We start from the raw sequence: 25307 nt of genomic DNA, 5'->3' as shown, positions 1-25307 counted from the left end.
TCCATTCTCCTAGAGTAAGAGCTAGACTACGTAACTCACTCTAAAAGGTACCTACAGCTTCCTGCTTGCTTTTTCTCCTTCTCTTTTGATCACTCACTCTGAAAGAAGCCAGCTGTCACATCCTAGGAAGAATAAGACAGCCAGCCCTATGAAGAGATCCACATGGCAACGAACTGAAGCCTTATGCCAAAAGCAGAGATGACTGGAGGCCTCTTGCCAAGAGCCATGTCAGGGAGCCTCCTCGGAACCAGATGCTCCAGTTCCAGTGAAACCTTCAGATGACCAAACCCCTAACAACAGCTTCACTACTGTTCTATGAGTCACTAGGAGCCAGAACCACTCAGTTTTGCCACTCTCAGATTCTTGATTCTCAGAAGCAGTGTGAGATAATAAATGTTTCAGGTTGCTAAGTTTAGGAATGATTTGTTATGCAGCAATAGGTAACTAGGACAATAAGCATGACAAAGAATGCCTGCATCTTACTAATTACCAACTGCTTCCACAGGATCACATGGAGAAACTGACAACATTAAAAAGAAACCTATGAAGCCCAGGGTCTCCTGGATTACATGAAGTATTTTCAACTCTGGTGCCAATTAAGGATTGAGATTTTAGAAGAAAAATAAAAAGACAGGAAGTCAATAACTGTTCAAAGAATTACTACAACATTTTAGTTTGCTTCACACAGCTTAAAATACTAGCATAGCGCACTCTAGAAAATGTCCAGTGACACTTTTATAAAGATGCAGGACCTGGATGCATAGGATGATGACATCGAAGTAATAGTATACACTAAAGAAGTATCTAGGATGAAGGTCAAGAATAATACATTAATGCTTCATAAATATTTTAAGGCAACTTGCCTCAGAGTTCAAATTTTCCTAACTTTCAGGTAAGATGGCAAGGCATTTCTCTTTTGGAGAAAAAAAGACTGCCAGAAAACTGGAGAGGAACAAATGTTCACATTTCCAAATACAAAAAGTTACTTTTCAAAATACAGATTATTTTTTTAATGACTGATAAACTGGAAAAAAAAGTAGATCAAACTAAATTTACAAAGATCTTCATTTCCTTCTTAAGAGGTCTGTTAGATTAGTACATTATGGAATTATAGCCATTTGAACAACTACACCTAAATATTGACCTAAAGCCTCTTCTAGCATACATAGTACATGGTCATTGACCCAGTCCTTCTGAGCTAATAAACTGAGAAGGTTTATTAATACACTAGGTAACAATTAGAACTGGGTGGCGGGGGCGGGGGGGAGGGGGGTTGTTAACCAAAACCAATGGGCCAAATCTAATTATGAGATTTAAAAACTCAAAAAAAATAAAAATAAGAAAAATCAGAACAACATGTAAATGATAGGGGGCATTCATTTAACAAAATCCCATGTTAAAAAAAAAAAAAGAACTAGAAGTTTTAAAGGTGATATGAATCACTAAGACAATGTGGTTGGCAACGAGCTATACTAACCATCGGCTGAATTGATGTAAGTAAAGAGTAAAGATTTTTAGGCTGATTGACCTACTGTACCTGAAGCTGGTCACTAAGAGACAATAAGTATTTAAAGCTATGACTAGATGAGAACCACAAAAGGAGTCCGTGTAAACTGAAGCAAGGCCTAAGGACTGAGGCCTGGGCCATTGCATATTTAGAGGTTAGGAAAAGGGAAGATTCTGCGAAGGAAACCAAGAAGTTCCAGCTGGAATAGGATAGGTTGATTGAAGGAAATGTTTCAAGAAAGGAGTGATCAATAATAATAATAGTAACACTGAGAAGTTTAGTTGAGGGGATAAACCACTTGACATCTAAATCATTTCCAGTACTGACTCTCTGGCCTTTCATTCTGTCTTTTGTCTAGAAGGCTTCAGAGTTCTGAAACTCACCTCTGGTTACCAATAGTCACTATAATCAACTAACAAAATCAGGCTAGGTCATTATGAAAACGTATCACATGACATAAAGCATGTGCATGTGAATGAGTACTTGAGCTTAAATAACTAACGGTATGTTAAAATTCTCCACTTACTAAATACAAAATCTAGAGCAAAGTTATCAATCTTTTTTTTCCTTCCTTTTTTGAAATCATAAATTTCAAAAAATCAAAGATATTCCCTTGGGAGGGAAGGAACATGTATTTATGGGTACAATATATATACAGAAATATGGGTACAATATATATACAGAAAAATACCTCTGCACATAACTGCACATATACTCACAGACCCCCACATAGCTATTCTGAAGACAACTAGATTAAGAATCCCTGATTTAGGGGCGCTTGGGTGGCTCAGTCGGTTAAGCGTCCAACTTCAGCTCAGGTCATGATCTCACAGTTCATGAGTTCAAGTACCATGTCGGGCCCTACCCTGACAGCTCAGAGCCTGGAGCCTGCTTCAGATTCAGTGTCTCCCTCTCTCTCTGCCACTCCCACTCCCCCGCCCCACTCATGCTCTGTCTCTCTTTCAAAAATTAACATTAAAAAAAAAAAAAAGAATCCCTAATTTAACACAATATTTATTCTACTATGCTAATAAGATCTTGATTTGTCCATTTGAAATAAGTACTCCAAAAGAACAAATTATTGGTTGTGAACAACAAATGTAGTACATACATTCTGAATTAAACTACATTTCCACCATAAATAACTGTAAGAGTAAAAAAATATATTTTTTAAGAAGTTATACATACCGCTAACATTTTCAGTTAAAATAAGGTGAAAGACCTGAGCGAAGGCATCGACATCTTTATGTAGCCATATGTCAGAAAGACAAGCATCCATTTCCTTTATTAACCATGGTTCAAGGCAATTCACATCTTTTTCTGTCTTTAAAAAACAAAACAAAAGCAGAGGTTATAAATTACCTGACAGCTTAACCTTTGCTTGCAAAGAATATGAGATGACACAATGGCCACAAGAACTACTAACCACATATAATAGCACAGGCTTTGACATAAAAGTTTCTCATCTGAACACACACACTCCACTTACAATATCGGATCTTGTTCTTACATTTATCTTTCATCTGAGAATGAGTTTGTAACCAAAGGAGCATGATTCAGTCAAAATATTACCTAAGTGTGTTTCTAGCAAAATGTTGCTAAATATACTTGTATACCAGTGGTTCTCTCTCCCAGCTGCACATCACAGGGGCCAACACTGGTGTTATTTCAACACTGATGCCAAATTCATGAGAACCTCTGCTGGTGGAGGCAAGATTCCATAAGGGCTTTAAAATAAGTTCCTGAGGTGATGCTCATGTGCAACCAGGCTTAAGAAACACTGATTTAATGGTCAAAAGGCTATTCACTGAACCAAATGCACCTGCATATGTACCTTCTCATGCTCAAAACAGTTAAATTCTTTTTCCAAAAAGTGCATAGGCCCAGCAATATTTTGCATCACACTAATCACCAGTGCCTTTTAAAGAATTCTAAACCAGAATTAAAGACCAGAAGGGACCTAGGAAATCAGCTAGTTCCAGTTTTCAACCTGGATTCAAACAGTTTCAATGGAACCCAAGGTAGCAGAAGCCCCACGTAGGGATGGGATTGGACGGTAAAGACGAGCAGGCAGGGCTTCTACAAAATATTTCATTTGTAAAACATTCTGTGGCAAAATAGAAAAAAGAAAAGCAGAAGAAAAGAATAAACTGAGGTCTACAGCAGGTAACTGATTTTATAAAGTCACATAGCTGGTTGGTTGTAGAAACAACACCAGTATTGACTATGGGCTCTAATATCAAAAGTTTTTTCTCAATTTTCTCTTAACTGAACTTATCTTACATTGTTCAGCTCACAGGTTCTTAAACTTTTGAGATGATAGGGGCACCTGGGTAGCTCAGTGGGTTAAGCATCCAACTTTGCCTCAGGTCATGATCTTGTGGTTCATGGGTTCGAGCCCTGCACTGGGTTCTGTGCTGACAGCTCAGAGCTTGGAGCCTACTCTGGATTCTGTGTCTCCCTCTCTGTTTCTCCCCCACTCATGTTCTGCCTCTTTCAAAATTAATAAACATAAAAAAATTTTAATAAAAAAAACTTTTGAGATGATAAAATATCAGGCAATGATAACATATATCCATAATATCTTTATTGTCTTCAAAAAAATCAGAGAAAATATTGACATAATTTAAATTCATATAAAACAATAAAAAATGTTGCATTATTTGCCAAAAAAAAGTGTTAGAAAGTTTTTCTGAAAAATGTGTTGTAGCCTAAGATAAACTAAGAGAATTACACTGTAATAATTCAGTAACATATTATAATCTCGTAAGATGTTCTTTAAACTACACAATTTTCACTCAAAATATCACTGTGAAATCAACAAGGTCTTACCAACTGGCTAAAGACAGCATCACCACCATCATCCAACAAATCATACTCTTCAGTCACATTCGGAACAGTTCTCTGCCTCTGAGATTCAGGCTTGAATGTATTCTCTTGAGCTGAATACCATTCTGTAAGAGTAGTTTGTTGCTTCTCTTCTAAATTAGTAACAACAACAACAACAAAAAAGTACACAAATGCTTCACGTTGGGGAATATATTGTGCTTTTAAAAATTAAGTGAATCTGAAAATACTTCAAAGTTGGCTTTATTTTTTCAAAATACATTAATGAGAAACATCCAGTAATGTTTATGCTTAAATACATCATCTATTCCACGTTATTGGTGAGAAGTTTATTTCTAAGTCAGTCCAAATTTCAAGAAAACTATTTGAGCCATACTATAAATATTGCTTAAAACAATGACTAATATTCATACAGCACTTTGTAGAAAAACCATTCATTGAACTTCTACCACCATGCCAGTTGTTTGAGGTACAAGTGATCTACAATTTTCACCTTCAAAAGCTTAGAGATCTACTAGTTTTATGATCTACATAGGAATTGCTAATTCCTACTGCTTTTATTCAAGTGGAGAATCCAAAGAACTTAAGATTCTTGTCCAAGGTCACACAGACTAAACAAAGGAAACAATGCTTGAAGCCAAATCTCGTATCGCGAATAATGAAGTTAAAAGTAAGCAAGAAGAAGGGCGCCTGGGTGGCTCAGTAGGTTAAGGGTCCGACTTCGGCTCAGGTCATGATCTCACTTAGTGAGTTCAAGCCCCACGTCAGGCTCTGTGCTGACAGAGTGGAGCCTGGAGCCCGCTTCAGATTCTGTGTCTCCCTCTCTCTCTCTCTGCCCCTCCCCTGCTCATGCTCTCTCTCTCTCTCTCTCTCTCAAAAATAAACATTAAAAAAAATCGGAAAAAAAAAAGCAACCAAGAAGAATCTCACCCTAACTCCAAAGCTGAGATATACTGTAAGTCGTGATTAAGAGATGTATTAATGGGCAAATAACACTAAGTTGTAAGCACAGATGCAATTCATAACGAAATCAAGATTTGAAAACCTGGCATTTGTATCAAAGATGAACCTGTTACTACTCACATCCCACTCCCTTCAACGCCTCCTGCCTACTCCCCATCCGGGTCCTGTGCAATGTGCTGTGGCGGGTAGCATTCTTACCGTATGCGGCATGTCAAACACTCGGCAGCACATAGTCTTCGGCCTCCTTAAAACAGTGGCTGTATCTCTGGATACAGACACACTCACCCTCCTCCACCCCAGCATCCACTTTCAATTCCTCTCTATAGATGATAATTTATGGACATAAACCACCACGTAGCAGGTACACTTGGGACCAAACTCTAATATGATTTTATACAATTACGTGCAAGGGAAAAATACTTTCAAGTGTCCTTGTACCTCCACAGGATAAGACCAAAAACTTAGTATTAGTAGTACTTTTGTTTTAAATTTGTTTGATAAAAAGCTTACCTCGTTGTTTTTCCTTTTTGTATTTTAACATTTCTTTGTTTGTGTATCCAGTAGTTCTTAAGATGTCTTCCAGAAACATTTCTTTTACTTCAAAAGGTCTTCCCTGTACTAAATAATAGGAATACTTTACAGACTCAGTTTGCATCACAGGGACGATGCACATAAAAACATGAGAATCTTGAGTTAATGAACTGGAGTATAAAAATCCAAAAGCAATTCCAAAGGTCAAGTGATCCCCATGATATTGTCATGTCATTATATTTAAATATAATTCTGATTTTCATGTTACAGAACTGCTCATTTGCTTGTCTTTTCTAGGGTTTACTATCTACTTATCCTGTGTCTGTCATCATGGCAGACCCCAGGAATACAAATCATAAGCAGAAACACAGCTGCCTCCTACTCTCTTGAAGCTTACACACTAGAAAGGGAGACAGACATTAATCCAATAATCCAGAATATAAATGTGAAAACAGAGTTGTAATAAATCCTCTCAGAGAAAAGCACAGGATACCATCACATAATAGGGGATTTGAATGAGTCAAGAAAATCATCCTCTCAGAGAAGATGAGGACCAAGAGAAGGGATATATGCAGAAGAAATATACAATGAAGAAAACAAAAGCACATGCAAAGATGCTATGATGGGAAAGAGTATGATGTCTTCAAGAAACTAATTGGCCAAGCAAACTGGAACATGGTGGGAGATGGGGAGTAAAGAGGGGTTGTAGTTTGAGATGAGGCAGGAGAAACAGGTGAGCCTTATTAAGGATTTAGGTCTTCATCCTGAGGTAATGGTTATCCAAAGTTTAAGCTCAGCAGAGTGCTCAACATCCTCAGAATTCCAGGTCAGAAAAGACCACTCTGGCTGCAGTAGATAACACAGATTTAAAAGAGAGCAGAGGAGAAGCACCTGGATAGCTCAGTTGGTTAAGCATTGGACTTTGGCTCAGGTCATGATCTCATGGTTCATGGGTTCAAGCCCCACATCAGGCTCTGTGCTGGCAGCTCAGAGCCCAGAGCCTGCTTTGGATTCTGTGTCTCCCTCTCTCTCTGTCCCTCCCCTGCTTATGTTCTCTCTCTCTCTCTCTCTCAAAAATAAACAAACATTAAGGGGCACCTGGGTGGCTCAGTCAGTTGAGCGTCTGACTTTGGCTCAGGTCATGATCTCACAGCTCATGAATTCGAGCCCCATGTCAGGCTCTGCTGACAGCTCGGAGCCTGGAGCCTGCTTCAGATTCTGTGTCTCCCTCTCTCTCTGCCCCTAACCCACTCACATTCTGTCTCTGTCCCTCTCAAAAATAAATAAACATTAAAAATAAACATTAATGGGGCGCCTGGGTGGCGCCGTCGGTTAAGCGTCCGACTTCAGCCAGGTCACGATCTCGCGGTCCGGGAGTTCGAGCCCCACGTCGGGCTCTGGGCTGATGGCTCAGAGCCTGGAGCCTGCTTCTGATTCTGTGTCTCCCTCTCTCTCTGCCCCTCCCCCGTTCATGCTCTGTCTCTCTCTGTCCCAAAAATAAATAAACGTTGAAAAAAAAATAAAAATAAAAAAAAAAACATTAAAAATTTTTAAAAATAAAATAAATAAAAGAGAGCAGAGGAATGGGGGTGCCTGGTTGGCTCAGTTGGTTAGGCATCCAACTCTTGATTTCGGCTCAGGTCAGTTATGACATCAAGCCCTGCATCTACGCTGACAGCATGGAGTGTGCTTGGTATTCTCTCTCTTCTCTCTCTGCCTTTCCCCCACTCTTTCTTGTGTGCATACGTGCACTCTCTAGATAGATAGATAGATAGATAGATAGATAGATAGATAGATAGATAAGAGAGCAGAGGGGATGGAAGAGACCAGGTTATCATCTGATAATTCAAGTAAAAGAGAACAATATTTGAATAAAACTGGTGATGATAAAAAACGGACAAGAGACAGACTCCAGAGATAGGAAGCAAAATACACAAAACTCAGCATTAAATTGGATATGAAGGAATGATATGAAGGGTCAACCATGTTTCTTAGATGTCTGGCGCACAAAACCGGATACATGATGAGGTCAATCTCAAAGGTAACAAGCAAAGCTAAAAGCAACAGACTGGCTGGTGGGAGCTGGGGTTTGGTTTTAGACATGTCAAATGTGAGGTGACAAAACGAGCTTTCAACTAGCAGATGTATAAGTTTTGTAAGAAAGACTGGTTTGTGATGTAGGTGATTAGGTTGATGGTATGATTAACTAAAACGGACAACACAGATTTTGTTTTTAATTTTTTTTTAACGTTTATTTTTGAGACAGGGAGAGACAGCATGAACGGGGGAGGGTCAGAGAGAGAGGGAGACACAGAATCTGAAACAGGCTCCAGGCTCTGAGCTGTCAGCACAGAGCCTGATGCGGGGCTCGAACTCACGGACCACGAGATCATGACCTGAGCCGAAGTCGGATGCTTAACCGACTGAGCCACCCAAGCACCCTAACACAGATTTTTGTAGAAGAGATAAAATATTTAGGTTGGGACATATTAGAAATGAGCTGCTTATAAGACATCAAAGCCCAAAGCTCTGGAGAACAGTTTGAATTAGAAACAAAGATTCAGGGAGCCCCTGGCTGGCTCAGTTGGTAGAGCATGGGACTCTTGATCTCAGGGGGTCATGAGTTCAAGCCCCACTCTGGGCATAAAGCTTACTTAAAGAAAATGTTCAAAATAAACAAAAAATAAACAGAAACAAAGATTCAGGGTCCATGAGTATAAAAAGAAAGTAGAAGCCACAGGCATGAATGAGAGCTTCCAGGGAAACTACCTGTGCATCTCCAGTACCTAGTAGAGTACAGCACAGACCAGGAAAGAAGAGGAAAACAAAGGAAGGAAGAAGGAAGGGAAGATGAATGAGAAAGAAGAAAAAAAAAAGGATCAAGGGAATAATCCCAAAGAATACCAATATATAAGCACCATGCAACAGAGAAGCCCACCAAGGAGACCATGAGGGTACAAGTGCTAATGCAGAATTAGGAGACAGTGTTGTCAAATAAATTCTGGGATGTGAGCATTTCACATACAAAAAAGAGGGGCCAACCATGAGAAATATGGAAAATTTAAGTAAGATTTTTGTGGAAAATTTAAATAGTAGGCTTGGCAATTATATCAGTATCAAAACAATACTGGTAACAATACATGAATGAACAACCCCATACACTACAGAAATATAAATCATTTCAGCTCTTTGAAAAAGTAAAATGGCAAAAGCTGTCAAAATTAAAAACAGATACACTCTTTTACTCAACAATTGTACTTTCAGGAATCTATCCCTAGAAATAAGAGCACCAGTATATAAGGATATACATACAGGATGTTTATTATAACACTGTTTATGAGGGGGGATGAGCAGAGTCTAGAACCAATCTGAGTGTTCAAAAATAAATGGTTAAATAAATCATGGTACATTCGTATTATGAAATATTAAAATAGCTGCTTAGGGGCTTCTGGGTGGTTCAGTCGGTTAAGCGTCTGACTCTTGGTTTCAGCTCAAGTCATGACCTCATGGTTTGTAAGTTCGAGCCCCGCATTGTGCTCTGTGCTGACAGCATGGAGCCTGCTGGGGATCCTCTGTCTCCCTCAACCCCTACACCTCCCCTGCTCACTCGCTCTCTCAAAATAAATAAACATTTTTTTAAATAAAAAAATCATATTAAAAAAAAAGTACACAGGAAGTAAACACAGGAGTGTAGACTGCTCTTTTCAAGGAGTCTAGCAATTAAAGGGAAGCTGTAGGACAGAATTTAAGGAGGATACAGGACCACAATAAAGCACATTTCCTTTTAAGAATGAAAAACTGCCTCACAACACAATATCAACGAGTATAGGTGGAAAAGGAGAGGATGGAAATATATACAGATGAATGATTAGGAGGCAGGTCTCAGAGAAAACAGAAATGGATGCACTCTACTTCAGAACATTCCCCAATTCCTATTACAATAAATATAATCACGCCAAAAGTATACTTTCATTAAAATCCTAGAAGAAATCTGACAATTTAACTTACTATAGATCACTGGGCAACTTCCAAAATATCTTATAAAAAGATTTACATCCAAGGCGGCACTAGAAAGAATAAGTTTCAAAGTTGGGTGCTTTTGCAACAGATCTCTTAACTTTGTAAGTAAAAAATCACTAAATCGATCCCTTTCATGTACTTCGTCCTGCAGTAAACAAAAAATAAAACCATGGAATAGTTAAAACATTATGGATGACTAAGCCTTTAAAATTATGGGGCTGCTGGGTTTTATAGTAATTCAAATTAAATGTGAACAAGGCCAATTGGTACTCGTGAAAGTGTTGTATTATGGACAATTCAGAAATAATCAGACATTAACAACCAACTGAAACAAAGCACTGCCTCTTAACATAATATAAAAGACATACAAACTACAACAAATTCGGAATTAGTGGAGTCTAATTTAACATAATTTGATAAATATAGAATCTACTTAAACATGCTTCAATTAGCATCAGGGTACAGGTGCGCCCTTTGGTTTGAATGAACAAAACTAATAAGTTTTCTAAAGCTGCTTATTGCAAGCTTCTAAAACTTAATCTAATTGTTTTCTGACACAAACTGGATAAAAGCTTACAACTTTTTAATAAGGTGGTAATTCATCTACTTCATCAACAGCTACTTAATTTAGCAGCTTAACTATGAAGTTAAATGACTGTAAAGCGAAGACTGGGAAATACATATTAGCCAAAGGTGGAATCAGATGACTAAGCAGAGAGAGAAAAAAAAGAAAATTTTCACCCCATTCTGAGGAACGCTAAGTAGTTGTATCATTTTCACATATAAAAAGCACTTTTTGAAAATCTACCTATACATTTAATTTGCCCTCATAAAACCTAATGGTAAGAATTCTTTACTTAATACAAGTAAAATTTATTTCTAATAATTACAGGCAATAAAAAGTAACTTCATTATAATACCTGTTCAAAAAAAAACTGGCTTTCACCCCATTCTATTCTAAAAATATAATTAATTACATATTCAAATTTTTAAGCAATCTGAGTTGTATACGGCTAAACTCAGCAATATTCTTACCACAATAACATGTGTCACAGTCGACAATGTACTATCTCCCGCCATCAATGTACGAAGCAATACCCCATTAGTGCAAAATGTCAGAAGTGTCTTTGGAGAAACCCTTTTTAAAAAAACAAACAAAAATAAAGCATACAATTACAACTCTTAAATGTAATTAAAACATGATTACATTAAATGCTAATCTCATATGTAAGTTTTATAAATGTTAAAGTTACTAATATAGCATAGCAGTTTGTATGCTTTATTAGCCAAGTTATTGAAATATGTATTTTATACCTGACGAACTCACAAAATTTTTATTACTAACAGGGTTTTATTAATTATTTTAAGAAACCATTAAATAGATTTTTTTTTTTTTTAAACCTTAAGGAGGCAAAATAACTTGTATTCGATCATAAATCCCCCTATGAAATGGGATTTGTATCCATGGCCCGAACTCTTTCTTCAACTATGTATTCAAAACCTTATGAAGTTCAGACATGACCTCAACATCCTATCAAAGACTTACTTGGAGCAAAATGATCACCTAACTTTTTGACTAACATAGTCCCTATTTAATGAAATATAAACATTAATCTTTTCTAAGAATGCTAGGCTACAGGAGAACCATGGTTACCTGCTTTCTAATCGGATCTGATATCCAATCGTTTGACCAATCCTTTCTCTTCTCTCTGCAGCAACTCTTTCAGCCACAGCAATAGCTGCTAACCTTCTTGGCTGGGTACAAAATATACGGCAGGGGATACCATTTTTAAAGCAATCATCTAAAAGGAACTGAGGAATCTGAAATGAAAGTTTTAAAGTACTATAAAATGACATGACTATATACCCAGAAAGTCCAAGTCAATCACAACTGAAAAACTACTAGAATTAGAAAAGTTTGGTAACGTGTCCAAATAATCATAAAATCAACAACTTTTATGTAACTTCTAACAATCAGCTAGAAAATGTAATTTTCAAAGATCTGATTCACAAGAGAAACTAAAATGAAAATACTAAAAACAAATTCATACAGGGGCACTCAGCTGGTTAAGCATCTGACTCTTGGTTTCAGTTCAGGTCATGATCTCACAGTACCTAGGATCGAGCCCCACCTCAGGCTCTTGTGCTGACAGCAAGGCGCCTGCTTGGGATTCTATCTCTATCTCTGCCTCTCCCCTGCTCACTCTCTCAAATAAATAAATAAGCTTTAAAAAAAAATTTGTGAAAAAAACCAAATTCACAGAGAAATAAGGCTTGCACAAATACAAATTCCACAAATATAAAATACAACTAAAAAACACTAACTGAATAAAGAAATAGGACACAATCTTGAGTAGAAATAATCAATACTTCAAAAATGTCAATTCTATCCAAATTATTCTATAAAGTCAACGAAACAACAATCAAAATTCCACTGAAATTTTTTTAAATAGTGAAAAGCATAAAGAAAGCAAAAATAGCCTAATACTGGGATGTACATGTCAGAAGGACTTAAAAAGTAAGTCTTTCTTGCCGTACCACTACCAGTATTCTCCAAAAAAGTAACTACTATTGGGGCGCCTGGGTGGTTCAGTCAGTTAAGCATCTGACTTTGGCTCTGGTCATGATCTCACATTTCGTAAGTTCAAGTCCCGCATCAGGCTCTGTACTGACAACTCAGAGCCTGAAGCCTACTTCAGATTCTGTGTCTCCCTCTCTCTCTGCCCCTTCCCCACTCACGTTCTCTCTCTCCCTCCCTCTCTCTCTTTCAAAAATAACTATTTTTAAAAAATAACTATTACTTCTTATGAACTGTTTCAGGGAAAAAAATGTTTACACAATTTAGGATATTTGTGTATATTAACAGGCTTTTATTCACACAAAGCGATTACCGTACTTAATGTTTATAAAATTTGCAGATTTCACTTAATACTCAGATCTACGTAATCCATTCTAATAGCTGCATATTCCATCCTAGGGATGTGCTATAATTTAACAAATATCATGTTAAATAATTTCTAGTTTTTTTAAGTTACTGATATTACTGCTTGCTATTATAAAAACTGCTGCAATGAATATCTTCACAAACTTTTATAAAGATATATATGCAGGGGCACCTAGATGGCTCAGTCGGTTAAGTGTCCGACTTTGGCTAAGGTCATGATCTCATGATTTGTGGCTCAAGCTCCACACTGGGCTCTGTGCTGACAGTTCGGAGCCTGGAGCCTGGAGCCTGCTTTGGATTCTGTGTCTGTCTGTCTGTCTGTCTCTATCTCTCTGCCCCTCCCCTGCTCATGTTCTCTCTCTCTCTCTCTCTCTCTCTCTCTCTCAAAAATGAATAAATATTAAAAAAAAAAGGTGTGTGTGTGTGTGTGTGTGTGTGTGTGTGTGTGCGCGCGCGCACACACACACACACACAGGTCAAATGAAAGAGCATGTAAATGTTTTAAGGTGGGTTTTGTTTGTTTGTTTGTTTGTTTGTTTTAGAGAGAACAGGGGAGAGGGGCAGAGGGAGAGAGAGAGAGACCCAAGCTGACTCCATGCTCAGCACAGAGCCCAACACAGGGCTAGATCCCACGACCCCAGGATTATTACCTGAGCTGAAATCAAGAGTCAGATACTAAACCAACTGAGCCACCCAGCCACCCCAAGAGTATGTAAATTTAAATTGGAGAGAAGTAGTATCAAATCGCCCTCCAAAACAATTTATACTCCTGCCCATAAAGCAGAAGATGCTGCTTTCCCAACACCTATGCAAATACGTATCGTTAATGTTTTAGTTTCTGCCCCTCCGATAGTTGAAAAATATAATCATTGTTTTGATTTCATTTAACTGTAAGTGAGAGAGAGAGAGCATCATTTCATGCATGTTTCAGCCTCTAGGATTTTTTTAAACTTGACTAGTTTATACAGAAGCATAAATGAACATAAATAGGAAATATTTAAGGAAATAATTTTCTCTTAGGAAATATTTAAGAAGAGAAGATAATAAACTGGAATATTATGCTACATACTGTAAAACGACAAAAAGCAAAAAAGAGGGATCCTGGTGCAAAAATAATTAAAGACAGATAACAAAAATTCCAGAAATAGACCCAAGTACTATAGAAACTTCGTTTGATCAAAAGGGCTACCTTAAGTGAAGGGGGAAAAGATAATTAAATAAAAATTATATCGGAACAACTAGATATTAACATGAAGAAAACAGTAAGATGGATTCCTACCTGACATGATATTATAAATTCCAGATGGATTTTTAAAACTATAAATACAAAAATACTAGAATAAAGTATTTATAGGAAAATGTTTTTTAATCTTGGGATAGGAAATGCCTTTCTCAGCATGGCTCAAAGCCCTAAAAAAAAGATTGACAGATGTGACTAAATAATTAGTAAAGCTAATACACAAGATACCACAAAGCAAAGCTACAGAGCAAACAAAAAACTGAGAGAAATCATTTTTAGGATATCTAACAGATAACAGGCATGTAGGCATAATATTTAAAACACCACTAAATACCTTTCTGGTTATAAACACGGTCTTCTCTACCTCACCTGAAAACCCAGACTCAGGAGGCCTCAATCCCTGCCTCCCTATTCCCAGAAGAGCCAAAGCTAACTATGTAGGAGGCTTTTTCAGAGGATAAGACGACTTTGTCTTCCCAGAAGATAAACCCTCTACTTTCCTTTATGAGGCAGATAGCAACCCCAAACCACAGACAGGTTGGGACCTGCGCAGGCCTCAACGTCTACAGTCAACTTTATATTAACGTTTGGTATTATTAATATTGCTGTTAGTTTAACTCCTATGCACAAAACACTGACAGGCACTTTATAGACCTCTCTAAACGTCATGGTGAACGGGAGCAAGTATTAGCTCCATTTTACAAACGAGGGCTCCGGCTCACAGAGGCTAACAAGACTAGCCCAGTCCATATTCCTTTCATGATGCCAAACCACATCCCCGATTCTATTTAAATGGAGGCCCAAGGTGCTAGTTTAAAAATATTTTAAAACATTTCCTTTCTACCAATTCTCAAAACATACTCCCAGTAACAATTTATTTTTGAAATAAACATTAAAGTACCCAAAAGGGGTTGTTTTTGTTAAAATACATGTAGTATAAATTTGTTATAAAACTGCCATGTGGAAAAAAATATTTTTTCTTCCATAAACAACAAAGAAGAAACCAACCTGTGTAGTCTTTCCAGACCCAGTTTCTCCTACAATCAAAACTACTTTATTTTCTTTAATTATTTTAACAATTTCTTCTTGTTTCTCAAACACGGGCAGAGACTGCCTGAAAGAATCAAATTCAGATTCTCCTCTTTTCACTGGAATCTGAGGTATGCCATTGTTGAGTCGCCCACTTGTTTTGCTCATTTCCCGGTTTTCTTTGAAAATGAATAAAAAACAAAAACATTTATGATCAACATTTTTTAAAAAGCGTTAAACACAAAGATAAGTAATTTCTCTATTCAGTCTGTATAAAGTTAGCAAGCAATAGCTTAGTGTTGCACTCTATGCTTAATATTCTTTAAAAAATAAGTTATAAATTTCAATAGTAATTAGAAAGCAAATTGCTAAAAGTGTTTCTCGTGCATAACATTTACAAACAAAAATCAATCACTCCATACCCATTAAAAATAAAACACGATTCTGATATCCTAAAACAGTTTTCAGGCTTGCTTCTATCAATAATTAGACACAAAAAAATAAAATTTTGTAAGTAGGTAACAATGTGCATTATTTATAAAGTCTGTTATGTACAATATGAAAACACGTTATGAAAAGAAAAATATTCTCTGTGTTTAAAGCTAACTATGTAAGATTATGTGAACAGATAGAATGATATGTGTAAACATAAAGTCCTAATGCTTAACAAATTTCCTAATTGAAAATTTTTGCCAACAGCTACATTTTATTAATAAGACAAGAATAAAAAAGCATAATGTTTTATACTCTTCACATAATTCAAAACATTTTTGTGTGCATGTATTTAAAACTTAATTCCCTCGCTATCTAAGACCATGTGTTTGCTACACTCTGCAAACCTACTCCAACAGACGATGGAAATTATGAAATCTGTTGCTTTAGGTTATTAATGGTTTTCTCACTAGGAAGTTATTTTTCCAAATAATAAAATTACAGCTTCATTCTATAACCTAAATGTATCATGTATCTAGCTTTCAGCAAGTTAGCGTAATGAAGACTCTGTCCTCTTACCAGAAGCTAAAGCCCCAGTTCAAAATCGCACTCATTAGCGTGCCTCGGCAACATTAATACAGCAAAGTCCAGACCTTGAAGCCAAATCCCAGCTCTGCCGTTTACAGGCTGGTTGAGTAGCCTTGAACAAATTATTTAACTGCTCTGCACCCCAGTCTACTCACCCTTGAAACAGAGGAAATTCTTACCTTGGGAGGGTTGCTATGAGGCCCTCTATAAAGAGTTTAGTATCCTGCCTAGCACACAATAAGTGCTCCAAAAATGATAGCTATTACTGTGACACTTAAAGATTTGTCTAACTTCATGACATGCCTTAACACTGCATTTCATTCCCAAATTTTCACAGTTCTTTATCATTTCTAACAGACTATTCAAACTGAGAAATCTTACTTCATCTTAGTGTTTTTTTAAATTAATTTAAAATGGAAAAAGAACAGTCATCAATTAATAGGATAAACAAGGAAGCTCCCCCAGAAAATACATACCAGCTTCAACTGCAAACACATTTCCTCTTTCTGTTTTAGGCAGAAGTTCAGTACGCTCTTTATTGGTGACAGGAAATCTTTGAATTAGGCTCCTAACAGCATGTTTTGTATTATGAGTCAAATTACAGGTCATCATTGCATGAGCTGTTTCTGATCCATCTTTCTTCTTCACAGTTAGGTATCTATTTGCTCCCTTTCTGAATATTAATAAAAATCATTTATTTACTATATATAGTCAATTGGTTCACATATGATGTATGCCTACTTAGGCAACACGTCTTAAGCAAAACATTGGAAAAAATCAAAATGCTTTGTGAGAAGATGCTGAAAGTCCCCAAAAATTCAATAAGGAGGGGTTTGGTGCTGAAGTGGCCAAAAGACCATTTTCAATTAAAGTTTCAAAATGCTACCAATCCAGTTTTTAAACTGCAAAAAATGGCTTACTTACCCACAAATGTTAAAGTCTAGTCTTAGCAGACTTCATGGTGGATGAAACATCACCAGTTAATATATGCTGGAAGCATACAGAGGGAGAAAACCAATCTGTTGAACAACAGAATCTAAAAATGATCATTAAAAAGTTATGGTTCACTGTACAGACTAATATATCCCACTGAACGTTTCCATAGTATGCTGGTAATGTCACATCCCATGAAAACCTGTTAAAAGAACCAAGCTTAGTGGTTGGACCAAAAAAGCATAAGTCAACATTACTGATAAGTATTTTTATATGCATACGGGGAGAAAAAAACAAATTTTTCAAAGCTTCTGGCTCTAGCCTTCAGTTATAAGGTAATGGTGATTTATAACAGTTCTCAAATGATTTGATGTAGGTATATTTATTTCTTCAACTGATCCAGACTAACAATGTCTTTTTTGACTTTTGTAGCTTCTAGAGTACTAGGTATAATGTTAGACACACAGGAAGTCCTCAAACGTGTTTTGAACAATTTAATAATGCATGTCTATAATCCAGTACAATATAGTACTAGAAAAGAGCGCAAGCTCTAAAAGCATACCAACCTGGGTTTGAATCCTAGCTCCACCACTTAGTAGCTGTTGGGACCATAAGCAAATTATTTAACAGCTCTGAGCCTACGATAATAATAACACCTGCCTCAAATGATTATTCATATGATTAAATAAGATAACGCATGTTAAGAGAAAACATCTGTTCATGTTTGAGTAAATTGAGCAGAATAAGCATTAAATGAATTAAAGCTGTTATTATAATTTTAGTCTGGGAAAAAAAATCACTTATTTTTAAAAAGTTACCCAAACTACTTCATAAAAGGTTCTATCATTTGTTAATGTCACTATTATATTACAGAAATGAGGAACAAAGCCACAAATACAATGGTAAGTATGTGTACAATTTTTCTAATTTTCATTAGATTTAAAATTTTCAACAAAATCTTCACCGTAAAAATAACATAAAACTGGAGATTAACCTATACAGTTTTGGCTCTCTAAGACTTCTTAAGTGAGGCTTTTGATTTACCAAGGTTTTTAATTTCTGGAAACGTTTTATGGAATGCTTTAATGGATTATAAGCTTTCAGTGCTGTCATCTGCTTTTTAAAAAGTGTTTAGTCATCTTGAAATTATGGGATAAAAATGAAGTAACTAAATTTAACCTGATCTAGGAATTTCAGCTATTTCCATGGTAAATGACAATTGCTGGATTCTAAAAGATGATCTCTGTAGTAGGTTCTTTTCTATGGACCTTTCTGAAAATTCAGCACAGTCGTTATAGACTTAATCATCCATTCCCCATTTACTTCATAAAAATTTTAACTACAGAGGGCTGGAAGTGTGCTGGAATGATCACTAGAGCAAGACTCGGTAGGCTTGTGTTCAGCTAGTAAAAAATCTTTCAACTAACTAGCTGTGTGATCAAAAACCATTTTATCTCTCTGACACTGTATACAACTTAATTCAAAAATCTCTACTATTTCTGCCAGTTCCAAGAAGATGCTTTAATTTTCTTGGAAGTTGTCTTGGGAAAGCTATGCTATATTTCACCTGTAACTAATTTTATTCCATTCATTCAATCAATCATTAATCATATATTAAGCCCCTATTCTATGCCAGGCGCTATGCAAGAAGCCGGGATTACAGTTAAGTAAAACATACTCTCCTCAATAAGCTCACAACTAAAATCAGTCAGATTCAAACTTTCCTAACAGAGCCTGCCTACTAAGAATACATCATTTATGTACAAAAATAACCCAAACTAAGCATGTGTGAGTACTCAACCATTACCATTTAAAATGTACTGAATTCACTTTGAACATGGGTGAAGGGGCAGAAAGATATTATCAACTTGGTAGTTTTCATGTTTTAGTAAAAGATTCTACTTGTAGCTCTCAGTGCTCATTCCTACCATATTTAGCTCCACGGTGACACTGATAAATGATAAAAAGATGAATGAAATGTTTGGTAAAATATTTGCATCGTTGTTTTGAGGATGAAAACATTCAATCTAGCAGAGATTTGTCCTACTATGTAAACATGCTGAGGTCTAATTTTGCTTTCATCCCAAAGTGGCACTACTCTTTCAACAAAACCATTAAGGGACTCCTTTTCAGGGGCACCTGGGTGGTTCAGTAGGTTGAGCGTCCGACTTCGGCTCAGGTCATGATCTCACCACTTGTAAGTTCAAGCCCCGCATCGGGCTCTGTGCTGACAGCTCAGAGCCTGGAGCCTCTTCAGATTCTGTGTTTTTCTCTTTGCCCCTCCCCTGCTCATACTCTGTCTCTCAAAAAAATAAATAAATAAACATTTTAAAAAATAATAAAAAAAAAGAGAGACTCCTTTTCAAAGCAAAGTTAACTAGAAACTAGCCGCACAATGTGGAAGAGATGCTAAATACATTAATGCCACAATAATTTTTTCAAATAATGAAACGTAAGCTCCATATGCAATTTTAATATAAAAGTAAATGTGCTAAAATTATAGGCATGAACATCATAGTATCTAACTTTCAAAGTGTGAAAGTAATCAATACACGCTATAATTAAGTTTTGGCTTCCTTTTAAGGAAAAATAACTCATCAAATTTGATGCAATTTTAATATCAATCAATTTATCAATTTACACAGTATGTTACTCAACACTTAACTCAAATATCACCCTATGCCTTATTATTCTCCACTCTCCAAATCCATAAACAGTTTAAAAAATCAGCTAAGGAGCCAAAATCTGAAATGACTTAAAAAGTTCACAACCACCAAGGACCTAATCTCTCAAAAAATAATACATATTTGTATGATGCTTTGCAAATGTGTAATTCCCTATTTCCTTAGTTTAATACTTCCATTATGCACAAAGATGGAAAGACCTAACTCCAAACCATTTTCTTCCTCATACTGTAATACAGAATTGCAAATTTATTAAAGTCTATTATCATCCTAATTTGTACTTTATGACTATGTGGAAATTAATAAACCAACCAGTTAGCTTTGTCCCTAAACAAAGTTGCTCTCATATCATGGACACTATAATTGTGGTACATTTGTTCATTCTGTGACTTTGGACTATAAGCAACTTAAAGATGAGACCTATCTAATAATTCGATTTTAACTGCTCACTGCTCCTAGGACATCACCATGAACTCACTGTAAACATCAAAAACTAAACATTAACTATATTCAAATCCTGGCTCTGCCACTCACTAGCCATGTGACCTTGGGGAAAACCACTTAACCTCTCCAACCCTGAACTGTCCCATCTATTATACAGGTACCAGACATTATTAATAGAATCTACTGGTTAAGACTATTGTGAGGATTAAATAACCTACTTAGGGGCGCCTGAGTGGCTCAGTTGGTTAAGCGTCCAACATCGGCTCAGGTCATGATCTCAGTTTGGGAGTTTGAGCCCGTGTAGGGCTCTATGCTAATAGCTCAGAGCCTGGAGCCTGCTTCGGATTCTGTGTCTCCTTCTCTCTCTGACCCTCCCCAGCATACACTCTGTGTCTCTTTCCCTCTCTCAAAAGTAAATAAACATTAAAAAAAAAAATTTTTTTTAAGTTAAGGGCCATGACCAGAGAACCAGGTAGTAAGGGACTAGGAGTCAAATCCAGGTTTCCTGCCTTTTCCTCCAAAGGCTCTCTCTCAAATACATATTAAGGAACCATGATGCCAGGTACAAAAGAAAAAAAAAAAAAAGGCAGAAAAACTATCTTATTAAGTTAATGAAGTTATGCTAGGCACTGGGGGAAGAAAGAAAAAAAAAAAACCTTTACTCAAAAGTGAACAAAAAAACCCATGAAAATATAAGTCACGTACACATTCTCATGCAAATAAAAAGAAAAAACGTGTAAGAAGTTCTTCATACATATGAAAACAAGTAAAGGCATTTGAAAATCACAAGGAACGCTAGATAAACACTATACTACCTTTAATCAATGATAAATTGGGGAGGGAAAGCACTAAGAAATATCCCAAGAGGGCTTGCAGAGCACTAGGAATAGGAACTATGGACTAGATAAGAAGGCAGGGTTGCCTTGTTTCCCTTAGCATCTTTTTTCCTCTCTCTGTCTCTTCAGTGTTTTCTCACCCACCTTTTCTTGTCCTGACAGCTTCTATCTTGCTCTCTACCTTTCCCCAGGTTTCTCCATTCTGGATCATCCCTTAAATAGTTATGCTACTGAACAGAAACAGAGGTAGACTATTCCAATGGACTTCTTTACTAAGAGTAATTTCTTTATCTTTTCTTTTTTTTTAAGTAGGCTCCACACCCAGCACAGAGTCCCACACAGGGCTTGAACTCACGACCCTGAGATCAAGACCTGAGCTGAGATCAAGAGTCAGACAGACACTTAACCGACTGAGTCACCCAAGCACCCCTCTAAGAGTAATTTCTAATGGTCATTTTGAAGTTAACTATTTATAATTCAAAACCAGTTTAGGGGCACCTGGGTGGCTCAGTCAGTTAAGTGGCCGACTTCGGCTCAGGTCATGATCTTGCGGTCTGTGAGTTCGAGCCCCGCGTCGGGCTCTGTGCTGACAGCTCGGAGCCTGAAGCCTGTTTCAGACTCTGTGTCTCCCTCTCTCTGACCCTCCCCCGTTCATGCTCTGTCTCTCTCTGTCTCAAAAATAAATAAATGTTAAAAAAAAAAAAATTTTTTTTTAAAACAGTTTAACCATAGAAATGGTATAGCTGCTTTACAACAGACATTTGTAAGACAGACCTGAAACCTCTAAAAGCAACTTTTTCTTTTTAATATTTTTTTTAATGTTTGTATATTTTGAGAGAGAGACACAGAGAATGAGCAGGGGAGGGACAGAGAGAGCAGGAGATACAGAATTCCAAGCAGGCTCCAGGCTCTGAGCTGTCAGCACAGAGCCCAGTGCGGGCCGAACCCCCAAACTGTGAGATCATGACCTGAGTGGAAGTCCGATTTCAGCCAACTGACTGAGCCACCCAGGCACCCCTCATATCTGCAACTCTTCAACCCAAACAACAATGAAAACTGGAATATCTTTCTAAGTTTGCAATGTGAAAATTAATAAAAGGAAACCTCATTAAAGTGGACTGGGGATGCTAGAAGAGGAGGCTGGTAGGGAAAGCCAAACCACTCATGTCAATTACAGGAAAAATTGTCAATTACAGACCCAACAGAAGACTCCTCCAGAGGAAAGCAGATTCAATTACAAGCCCCAACAGGAAAAGATGTACACTGCATCTTCTACAAGAAATCAACCACCCCAGCAACTCAGCCAATTGAGAAACCAACATCACCCTGAATTTCTTGCTTCTCTCCAATGGACTTTTGTTCAAAACAACCCCTCCCAACTTCCTCCTTCTTCTCCATAAAATAATGTTCCTCTCTTCGGTTTGTTGGACTTTCGGATGGTTTTGTACACTAGCCTGCTTGTCCCACATGGCAACTCTCTACTTCCAAAGAAACGCATCTTCCACTGGTAAAATAACTGCCAGTTTTAAAGTTGACAGCAACAACTTCAGTTGGTATCAAAACCTGACTACATTGACATGAGGCTATTTCCAGTATTTATCTTACTGTGAACAGCCTATATTTTTCGGCAGAAATATTGTGATTAAGGTGATGCCTGCACCTTACGAGGAGTTATTACATAACATACTGCAAAAAAATCCTAAAATGTTCCTAAAATCTGAATCTCAAAATCTACTTAGTCCAGGTATTCTTGGATAAAGGAGTATGGCCCTGTACTCTTTTCATTTTCAAGTGCTGTATTTAACCTACACAGAGGACTATGCTATGGGCATGATTGAAACCTAACCATTGCTTCACACACTGGCCTTAGTAATGTTCAAAAGGCACATTCACCCCATTTGCAACTATGGGATGGTACTAGAGGGTATGATGCTAAGCGAAATTAGCCAGTCAGAGAAAGACAAATACCATATGACTTCACTCCTATGAGGCCTTTAAGATAGAAAACAGATGAACAGAAGGGAAGGGAAGGAAAAATATAAACACAGGGAGGGGGACAAAACATAAGAAACTCTTAAATACAGAGAACAAACAGGGTTACTGGGGAGGTTGTGGGAGGGGGGATGGGCTAAATGGGTAAGGGGCATTAAGGAATCTACTCCTGAAATGACTGCTGCGCTATATGCTAACTAACTTGGATGTAAATTTAAAAAATAAATTAAATTAAAAATAAATAAATAAAAGCTGAAACACAGAAACAAAAAACAAACAAACAAAAGGCACATTCACCTAAGCTAAATCCCGTGTCACTCAGTAATGTATCACTGTGGGCATTCAAATACCAGCCATTCCTACACCAAATATTTTCATCTTAAGACATTCCTGTTGTTTATTAATATATTAACCTAACAGTCATTTGTTTTCTCTCTTCTTAACCTAAACCCTGGTAAGCTGAAATTTTATCTTCCTTTCCCCCTCTCGGTGGCTCTTAACCAGACACAATTTTGCTCCCCAGAACATTCTGGCAATGTCTAGAGGCATTTCTGGTTGTTAAAACTGTGGGTGGAGGTGTTCCTGGCACATATCAATACGGTTAGATATACTTCTAAATATCCTACGATACACAAGACAACCCTCCACAATAAAGAATTATCCAGTCTAAAATGTTCATAGTGCCAATACCAAGAAACTCTGCTATATAACAACCCCACCATCCTTATTCCCAAAATGAAATCATTCCACATAATTTTCGAGTTCTTCAATTTGGATGGTTCAAGTGACTTTTTCCCCCCTACAGATGAGGGACCCTGAAAAAAATACATACTGTTTCTTCCTGGTCCATTCTATTTAATCATTTCTAATCATAAGATTCTTAAGTTGGTAGGAAAGAAAACGATTATGTATTCTAAAGTTACCACTACAGTATGGGAACCTTAAAAGAAATAGTTCTGTAAATAATTGTACTTACTATCTTTAGGCCATCCACTCTTTTTAAAAAATGAGACTTAGTTTCTATGAAAAAAGAAAACATCCTCCTCAAGCAAGCAACTTCATCTTTTAAGCTATTTTTCTTACATCTTAAATTTTATTTATTTATTTATTTATTTATTTGTTTATTTAATCTCTAAGGGAAAACAAAAGAGGGAAGGATAAGAGGAAAAGGAAAAAGCTGAGTTTGGTACAGACATGAGTTTATCCACATACAGTATAATTAAGAATGTGAATCTAAAACAGTAATAACTACTTCAATGTAATGAGAAACACTTCTCTTTTTTTGGCAAATAATTCCTTTTAAATAAGAAAAACTATCAGCTTACCCTTTACTTTTAGAAACCAAACCAAGAGACTGACTCAATCGATGAATAAAGGCTCTTTCAGTACTGGTCAAAGAGGAAGGAAATTCCATTTCTACATGAAAAAAAAGAAAAAAAAAACAAACAAAACACAAAGTACCACTTGGGAATATACAATTTTCTTTCAAGGTACTTCAATATAGACACATAAATGTAAAATATGAAAAAAATCATACAAATAATCAAATTTATAGGTTACCTGAAAAGTAGATATTAATTCAAGTACTAAATGTCTGCCAGAATTGCGATATTAGTAAAAATTACAGAAACATATGATAGAAGGCTCTAATGTTCACCAAAGATTACTCTTATTTGGGCTGGAATCTTCAATTGGTACGATGACTGATGAACATATTTTACTCTTTTAACTTAAGTCCTTACTGGCTTCATTAACAAAAGGCTCACTTCCTTCCATGATGAAGTATGCTCAAGCATTATGAATGCTCAACGTCAAACTCCACATGGTCTTTGCTTTCAAAACAGTACAGACTTATCTCAGACTGGATTTGTTGTTCAACACTATTGCTGAGGCTCTGTGTAATGTAAGTTCACTCTGTCCAGGTCATTGCCTGTTCGGGACCGTAAACTCCGGGTTAACGAACGGGTAACCCTATTTAGGCCAGCAAACCGGACTGGGCACTCAATATGCTGTACGGATGACCGCGGGTCGGCTGCCCGTTCTGCACTGTGTGACCCAGGACAAGCAGCCTTCTAACCGTAAGAGGTGTGAGAAACGTTTCATCTACCAAAGTCTGATTGTTTTTAAGTGTTTAAGGGTGATGCCCTCGGAATGTAAACAATGCACTACGTGTTCCCAATGCATTTATTTGCCTGATTTCCTTCTCTTCTACTTCTGTAGCTTAAACGTGCCTCCGCTAAGGCTACCACAATTTCCTTTAAAAAAAAAAAAGTAGCGGCTTACCAATACCTAAAAGCTGTGGCTAAGCCGCCCCAGG

At 36.9% G+C, this 25307-nt stretch overlaps 1 protein-coding gene across 3 annotated transcripts in view; it reads right to left on the bottom strand.

The window, feature by feature from the left end:
• Nucleotides 1-25307, bottom strand: part of YTHDC2 (YTH domain containing 2) — a 69183-nt gene that overhangs the window by 43239 nt on the left and 637 nt on the right. For 2 of the 3 annotated variants that reach the window (XM_019830944.3, XM_045057649.1), the window contains exons 2-10: nt 24316-24406; nt 16578-16774; nt 15061-15260; nt 11523-11689; nt 10904-11006; nt 9857-10013; nt 5828-5935; nt 4340-4488; nt 2696-2831 (exon numbers count right to left, since the gene is read on the bottom strand). In XM_019830944.3, the coding sequence (XP_019686503.2) occupies nt 2696-2831; nt 4340-4488; nt 5828-5935; nt 9857-10013; nt 10904-11006; nt 11523-11689; nt 15061-15260; nt 16578-16774; nt 24316-24406 (1308 nt within the window). Of the gene's footprint in view, nt 1-2695; nt 2832-4339; nt 4489-5827; nt 5936-9856; nt 10014-10903; nt 11007-11522; nt 11690-15060; nt 15261-16577; nt 16775-24315; nt 24407-25307 lie in introns of those variants that run through there. The other variant, XM_019830946.2, reaches the window with a different exon arrangement.

The sequence above is a fragment of the Felis catus genome, chromosome A1, assembly GCF_018350175.1.
Source record: "Felis catus isolate Fca126 chromosome A1, F.catus_Fca126_mat1.0, whole genome shotgun sequence".
NCBI lineage: Eukaryota > Metazoa > Chordata > Mammalia > Carnivora > Felidae > Felis > Felis catus.
Note: the sequence above shows the minus strand (reverse complement) of the source record. Positions and strands in the feature narration are given on the sequence as shown.